At 44.9% G+C, this 8059-nt stretch overlaps 1 protein-coding gene across 1 annotated transcript; it reads left to right on the top strand.

The window, feature by feature from the left end:
• The first annotated feature begins 3456 nt into the window (after window positions 1-3456).
• LOC103710469 (putative UDP-glucosyl transferase 73B6) lies at window positions 3457-5293 on the top strand. The gene has a single exon (XM_008796184.5). The coding sequence runs from the start codon at window positions 3566-3568 to the stop codon at window positions 5087-5089; it is 1524 nt and encodes a 507-aa protein (XP_008794406.3). The 5' UTR covers window positions 3457-3565; the 3' UTR covers window positions 5090-5293.
• Window positions 5294-8059: the final 2766 nt, after the last annotated feature.

Consider the following 8059-nt stretch of genomic DNA (forward strand, 5'->3'; position numbering starts at 1 on the left):
TCCGACGTGGGGGGAGGGGGGTGCGATCTCCTGCTTGGGCTATTTACGATCTAAAAGGTTGAGTGGTGCACCAAGCCTTTGGCGCAGGGGGTGGTCTCCTACTTGGGCTATTTACGACTTGAAGAGGTTGAGTGGCGCGCCAAGCTTTCGGCGCTGGGCCCTCTGATGCCTAAGTCAGAGAGAGCTTTAGAATAGCAATAGAAAATAAAAAATATGAAAAAAAGATTAATGTGGAGTATTATCTTCTTCTAGTCGGAGTCCTCTGGTCAGCCTTTTCACCTCGGTTTGGAACTTCTCTTTGGCCTTGATTTTCACCTCGGCTTTGGGTTTTGCCTTAGTCTTAGACTTCACCTCAGTCTTGGACTTCACCTCGTAGGCCTGCTAACTATGAGAGTTCTTGGCTACAAGAGCCCCTTTTTTGGGATCCTTCGGTCGTCATTATATAGGCATGGGAGCAAACAGCTGTAGCCACCAGTGTTGCCGCTGAGTCCCGAACTGAGGTCGGAATGCGGCTTGGACGACCCTGAGATCGGTTGGAGTCGATCTGAGCAGGCTGGTCGAGTTGTCAGACGCCGGTCTTCTTCGGGATGGCTTGCAAGAAGTCTACTTGCCGGAGAGTTTTCGGTGGAGGACCTCCAATGCTTAAGTTAGGATAGAGAGGCAATAGTGAAAGGGAGAAAGCTTCAGTAGAGGGTGGCCTCTATGACTGGATGAATGTCATACCTGAGGTCCTCTAGGATGCCCCTTTATATAAAAAAGCCTCTTTTGTCATTTATCTAGGCTGACGTAACGTACAATGATGGTCAGGCAACGACTGGTAGTATAGCCATGGCATGGGAGCCAATCTACGTAGGCAGCGTACAGTACTGACCGTGTGTCAAATACAGAGTTGTCGCATCGACCAGTTGCTGTTACGATAGCCCATTACTAGGACTGTAGTCATTGTCGACACGTGTTAATCAACTTCTCAGCTAATGGCTCCTCGACTAGAGCTTAAGTTTGTTCACCTTAATTTATTCCGAGGTCCGTCTGATCCATGGCCAAGGTATTTAATATTTTTTTCATCACCCGTTTTATTGGGGAGGAACTGCGTCTCAGTGTGGACATCGAAGGTCACGCCGTTATCTTGAATGAAGAAGGAACTTTTGTGACGGAGCCTTGAATGCGTCGCTAGCGAAGGTGTCGCCTTGTCAAGAGTCTATGTTCGTTCTCGACGAGACTCAAGGCCCCGGCGGCATCATCTGGTGATTCACGACAATCTTTTCCGACGTAAATAGACTGGGCTGTATCTTGGCGCGAAAGAAGGTTTCACCTTCATTCGAGCCTTGAATGCGTCGGTAGCGAAGGTGTCGCCTTGTCAAGAGTCTATGTTCGTTCCCGATGAGACACAAGGCCCCACCGGCATCATCTTGTGATACACGACAATCTTTTCCGACGTAAATAGACTGGGCGCGAAAGAAGGTGAAGATCTTTTCCGACGTAAATAGACTGGGCTGTATCTTGGCGCGAAAGAAGGTTTCACCTTCATTCGCGGGAATCCACCTCTTGAATCACCAACCGCACAGCTCTAAAAACATTCTAAATTCTTATCATTCATCAGTGTGCTCTGATCTCAAAGCGACCAGCAGCTGTACTTCATGTTAACATAATCATAAAATAATGCTCATATAGAATGGAAAGCCGGATCACCTTCTTTTAACTTATGAAGTGAGCCTTCCACAAATGGAGCCAAGCTGCTTTCCCCTCAGTTATTCTATACTAGAGTATTGGCTCCATTAGATGGTTTGATAAGTACAGATATTGGAATGTAATAATAATAAAAAAACTTCGATAAAACCATGTTGACTTTGAAAGAGAGATCTATAAGCCTTTTTTCTTCTTTTTTTCCCCCCTGAAAGCCCTATAAATTTCAAGTTGTGATGTCCATGCCTACACTTGCATGTCATCTGTTTGTCCTTAAATACAAATCTAGTGCAGATAGAACTGGAAGTTGATATATATTGACGAGGTCATTGTTGGTAAAAATTTTGTGTTTTTTGAAGACTTTAAATAATATGTATTCTTATCTGCTTTTATCATTAAAAGTAATAATCCATCCTAGCATTTTTGGATGTAAAATATTTACTGTGAGCTCGTAAGATGATAAATTAGGGCGTTGAAGACTGACGTAGATTTAATATTAGTTCATAGGTTGCTACCCTACCATTCTTACCAAATCACACACTCATTTAAATGCGCCAAAGCCGGCTTAATTTGTCAACTCCTTAATGGTAAGAATGAATCCACCACCCAATAGATTCTCCGCCACCCAAGATGTCACCACCCAAGCTTCAACGTCTCCCACAATGGCGTCTTATCCCACTTCTATCATATATATCTAAAAGGAAGCTTATCCGCCTAAGGCAAATTCTCTATCTGCCACGTGGATATCGATATGAGGACGAAAATTATTAATTATTCTTTTTGGTCAGCAAAACCGAAGCTTGGCTCATGAAGAGCTCCATCTATCACATGGAACTATGAAAGCTGGTATTAATAATGAGAAATTATTAATTAATTCTATTGGTTAGCTAGTAATTTGAAATGTGACTTGGAATTTGAGAAGTTATGCATCAAATTTAGTTCTAAATGCATTGCATCTTCTCTCCACGTCTTTCCATTCTGATTGATTAGCTTGGAATTTGAGGAACCATGCCCTTTCAATATCCTCTGTGTTTTCTATTCGCCATATAGGTATTGGTATTGATGGTGGAAAATTATTGGTTGATCCAATTGTTTGGTTTAGAATTGGAAATTAATAATTATTTTAATTTGTTAGATTGAAATTTGAGGAGCTTGTCCTTTCGGTATCCAAATTTTCATCCCGTCTCCATCAAGTATTGAATTCAACTCCAAAAAAGTTATATAATTTTTGTCTCCATTGTATCTTTTCATTATGGCTGAGGAGCTCTGCCGTTTCAACATTTGAGTCTTTATTCACAGTATTAAATTCAAATCTTCTCGCATTAAATCCATGTCCAAGTTTGTATTTGATTTAACAATTGTTTATATCTTCATTTATCTTCATTTTTTAGTATTTATTTATTTTTTAAGATATATTATATTCGATTTTTGCTGTTTTTTTTATTTGGTATGTTATTAATATGAGTCTTTTGTTGTGCTAGATTGTTATTTGAATTATTGATTTTTCTGAGATTTGGCTTGTGTTTTTGTTTTCTTTTTCTGTGCTACGTGTTCGTTCCTGCAGTGGTTGGGTGATCAGTTCGATCTTTTTCCGTTTCTTCTACTTCATCGGTTAGTTAAGAATTTGGAGATGAAAATTTATTTTATTTTATTTTATTTTGTGAATACGTAATGTGCGTTTAAAAATTTGGTTATTTTTTATACTGCTATATTATATTTTAAAAATAGTTTAAAAAAACGTAATCCCCTGCATCGAGGCGGTTTAGAGCGTAGCTGCCATTCTATATCTTGGACCACGCATTCCTGCAGTCATATCTCCACGGCTTCATCCTCCGGCCCAAACATCCACCACACACCGCCTAAACAACCCAACACCACCGCCATGCCTCCCACCGCCACCTCCGCTGGCATGGCGGCCCCGGAGACAGAGAGAGACCACGTCGTCATCTTCCCTTTCATGGCCAAGGGCCATACTATCCCGCTTCTCCACCTCGCCGCCGCACTCTCGGCCCGTGGCCTCCGCGTCACACTTGTCACCACCCCGGCCAACTCCCCCTTCATCCGCCGCCACCTCCCCACCTGTCGTCACCCCGCTGTAGCCATCCTCACCCTCCCCTTCCCCCACCTCCACCCGCTCCCCCCGGGTGTCGAGTCCACCGACGTCCTCCCCTCCCTGGACCTCTACCCTGCTTTCCTCCGCGCCACCGGCCTCCTCCGCCGCCCCTTCCACCGCCTTCTCGTCCGCCTCCTCGGGGAAGCCGCTCGTCCACCCCTCTGCCTCATCTCCGACTTCTTCCTCGGCTGGACCCTCCCTCTCTGCCGCCGCTTCGGCCTCCCCCGCCTCGTATTCCACGGCATGTCCACCTTCTCCATGGCCCTCTGCAAGTCCCTCTGGGTGCACCAACCCCACTCCACCTCCGCCGCCTCCGGCGACCACCGCCTCCCCTTCCACGTCCCGGGCACGCCCCCTTCGCTCCTCCTCCCCTTAACCGACGTCCCCGACACGATCCGCAACTCGGCCAACCCGGACGACCCGGTGACTCAGTACCTCAACGAGCTGGGCGACTCGGACGTCAGCAGCTGGGGCATAGTCGTCAACAGCTTCGCCGCCGTTGACGGCGACTACGTTCGCCTCTTGGAGTCGTTCTATCTCGGCGGGGCCCGCGCCTGTCTGGTGGGCCCTCTCTCCCTCCTCGCCGATATCGAGTCCGACGCGCACGAGTGTCTGAAATGGCTCGACGGGAAGGACCGGGGCTCGGTGGTCTTCGTCTCGTTCGGGACCCAGGTGCACGTGCCGGTTACGCAGCTCCACGAGGTGGCCCACGGGCTCGTCCAATCGGGTCACAGCTTCGTCTGGGTGGTCCGCTCCGAGACCTGGGTCCCGCCCGATTGCGTGCAGGAGAGGGGGAAGATCGTACGAGGCTGGGTCCCACAGAGGGAGATACTAGGACACGTGGCGGTCGGAGGGTTCGTCAGCCACTGTGGGTGGAATTCGGTGCTGGAGAGCTTATCGGCAGGGGTGCCGATTCTAGCGTGGCCGATGATCGCCGAGCAGCGGCTGAACGCGAAGCACGTGGTGGAGCTCCTGGGCGCCGGCGTGCTGGTGGGCGCAGAAGCGGGTGAAATTATAGGGAGGGAGGAGGTGGCCAAGGGGGTGAAAGAGGTGATGGGGGGAGGGGAGAAGGGGTGGAAGGCGAGGGAGGGGGCGGCCGAGCTCCGGCGGGCGGCGGCGGCGGCTGTGGCGGAGGGGGGGACGTCCGAACGGGCGTTAGAGGAGCTGTTGGAGGAGCTCCGGAGGGCCAACAGCAATGTTATCCGCGAGTTCTGTAAGGAGGAAGATCAGGCGGTGGTGGCGGAGGAAGCGACCCATGCGGACTTGAAGCAGGATGGGATTCAAATCTCATGATGGTGGTTTGTTGAAATTGGAATTGCAGCATGATCTCGTTGACTGACTTGGTGTCGTCCTATGTTACATATAAATAATTAAAGGTGGCATGGAAAAGATGGGCACCATATCGTACGTGAGAGAACCGGTGTCTGCTTTCATGTCATTACGCTGCCTGGACTACTGTTGATTGATATATATATAATGCTTAGAGTGCTTTATGAAAGTTATCCTTCTTGTTAGTAGAACCGGTGTCTGCTTTCATGTCATTACGCTGCTTGGACTACTGTTGATTGAGATATATATATAATGCTTAGAGTGCTTTATGAAAGTTATCCATCTTGTTAGTCGGCCTTCCGTAACTTTTAGCATGTAGGTAACTACAGCACGACATTTGGTGGTCTAATATGTGGATCACTAGATATCGATTGAATGGGTCAAATGCCTACGAGTATTCATTGCGGGATCATCATATTCCACTTGACAATTAACTCACTTGAAAGCCAGGAAACTAGTTAATTGAGCTAGGAATCGTTATTGTGAGGCCCAGCCTCATTCGGCCGGCCTACTGGCTCGACCCAACATCCAATTGCAACCTGATGGCCCATCTGAATCAGAAATAAAGCAGAGTCCTGGTTGAGCATGGCGAAGGAGGATGAGTCATTCTCTTCCTTAAACTCTGCCGAAAACTGTAGTCTCCGATCTATATAAGGCCCTCACAACTCCCCTTCAAGCACCACTGATGATTGCCGACCACAATTGCTTTTTTCTCCCTCTTCTTCCAATGAGTCCATAGACTGGATTTATTGTGTCCACCGAGATCGAAGTTGGAGAGCTCACCGAAGCAAAGCAAAGCCTTGGTCTCCTTTCTCTTTTCTTCCTTCTTTCTCCACGGCCTCAAACCACCATCGCTGGTGTCAATATTGCTAGAAATCAATTGCTAGAAACCCTTGTTTCTGGCCCTATTTGTTCTCTTTTTTTTTTCTTCCGGCTGCCTCCGCTGTTGGTGTTCATCGCCGAGATCTCCACCCCATCTCTGAGTTGGCCCCTAAAGATGCTAAAGCTCCAGCCGTCGGCAAGCCAACTAGTGCTTGCATTTGATTGAATCAAAGACCCCTGCTTTTCCTATTTTTGGGTTGAATTCGGCTAGCTGTTGGCGGCAACTACTCTCCGTTGCCGCCACCCCCACCGGCTATCGCGTCACCAAGCCATCATGGTCAACCACCAATCAAAGCCTTCTTCATCCTCTATTTTGCGAAGCAAGAAAAAAGAGAAAAGGAGAAGAGAGAGAGAAAGCCATCTTTCTCTTATTTTTCTCTCTCTTCCTTCTCTCTCATCTCCCTTTTCCTCTCTTAATTTTCTCTCTTTTCCATCCTTTCTCTCTCTATTCATCTCTCTCTACATGATCTGGGGCTCATTAGAGGGTCCCAGGTCTTTACTTTGTGGATTCCAGATTGGCCCAAGTAGGAGATCCAGGATTCGCTCAGTTGTGACCATTCAATATATTGACTTTTACTTAGCCTTTGCTAGCATCCTGATAGTTGTTGGATTTTACTAGATCTAACCATCCTGAAAGTTACCTATACTTTGATTTGATCTTTGATTGGAAAGAATGAACTTGACCGGATCGATCGGATTGTTGGGCCTTACCGCTTGATTAGTCCTATCGTTCTTCATCCTTATCGAGCATGAAGTCTCGTCTTCCCTTGTTCGGATCCAAGATTGATCTGGTTAGGAGGCCCTAAATCACCGCGGTACCCGAATGGTATCATCGGCCTAGTACCTCAGCCATGTCAGGTATTTCTAGAATATAGTTACCATTGATCTTCATTGAGTCACTTAAATCATGCCTTATTTTGACCAATTTAGTTCACCTTGTTCAAACCGACCCGTGCAGTCAGGTACCGTCGCTTGATTGACATTGCCTTTTCTCCATCCTAATTTGCGTATAAGGTCGTATCCACAAGAAAATCTTAATTTTTAACTTTTCTCGACTTCTAAGATAATGATAAAATTAATAATATTTTAATAATATTAAAGCAAGCAAACCTGATCCGTCTAACTGAAGTGGAATTTTTTAAAGCAAGAAGAGTTAAGTAACCTAATGCTTCAAAGTGTATTTTCCGAATTTTTGATAAATGATAATTAGTTTATTAATTTCAATTATGATACCTATTTTATACTTGGTTAAATGGGTCGGGCATATTATTGTTACGATAATATTTATTTTAAATTATATTATATGTTATGTTATGAAATTTGAAAAATATAATTGGGCAAATTATGAAATTTGCTTTATGTGTATGTATTCTCAGCACGACTATAATCTGGCCCTATCGATGAAGATTATTCGTTGGCCCTGTCGACTTGTAACCTGAGAAATTGATTTCGACATCGAACCACCAGTGATTAGAATAGCGGTATTTGGACACCGTACCACTAGTGCTTAGAATAGTAATATTTGGCATTTTGTGCATTTTGTACTTGATCCATGCCACTGGGTTACATGGCCATGGCCTAATGTTGGATTTCTAGTATCATGAAAATAATAGTAAATTTCAAAAAAGATATATATATATTATTCGAAAAATGATTTATTTCCAGTCAATATTGTGCTCTTTAATTATTTATTTACTTAGCCTGCAAGATCCTACTTTTTAGTGTATCTCATTATTTTTTTCTCTATTTTTTAAATCCTGAATCATGATTGCTCGAGACTTAGAGAAGTGCGCTAGATCTTTTAAAGATATTCAAAATTTTTGGAGTTATAGTTTAGATTAGTTTAGCCATGACATTTTATTTGATTTGAATTAGTTAGTATATTTTAACTTATGTCACTTTGGAATAATTGATTATAAGAATAATTTTGTCTTGATTCAATTGGTTTTCGAGGTTCGAGGAATGATTAATATTATTATTTTGAGATTATTATGACTTGATCTTTAGCCTTGCATACATGCACGGTCTGCCCTGCAGGTATGCAATGCCTAT

This window comes from Phoenix dactylifera, chromosome 11 (assembly GCF_051530095.1).
Source record: "Phoenix dactylifera cultivar Ajwa chromosome 11, Ajwa_hap1_PhDact_Kaust_v1.1, whole genome shotgun sequence".
Classification (NCBI taxonomy): Eukaryota; Viridiplantae; Streptophyta; class Magnoliopsida; order Arecales; family Arecaceae; genus Phoenix; species Phoenix dactylifera.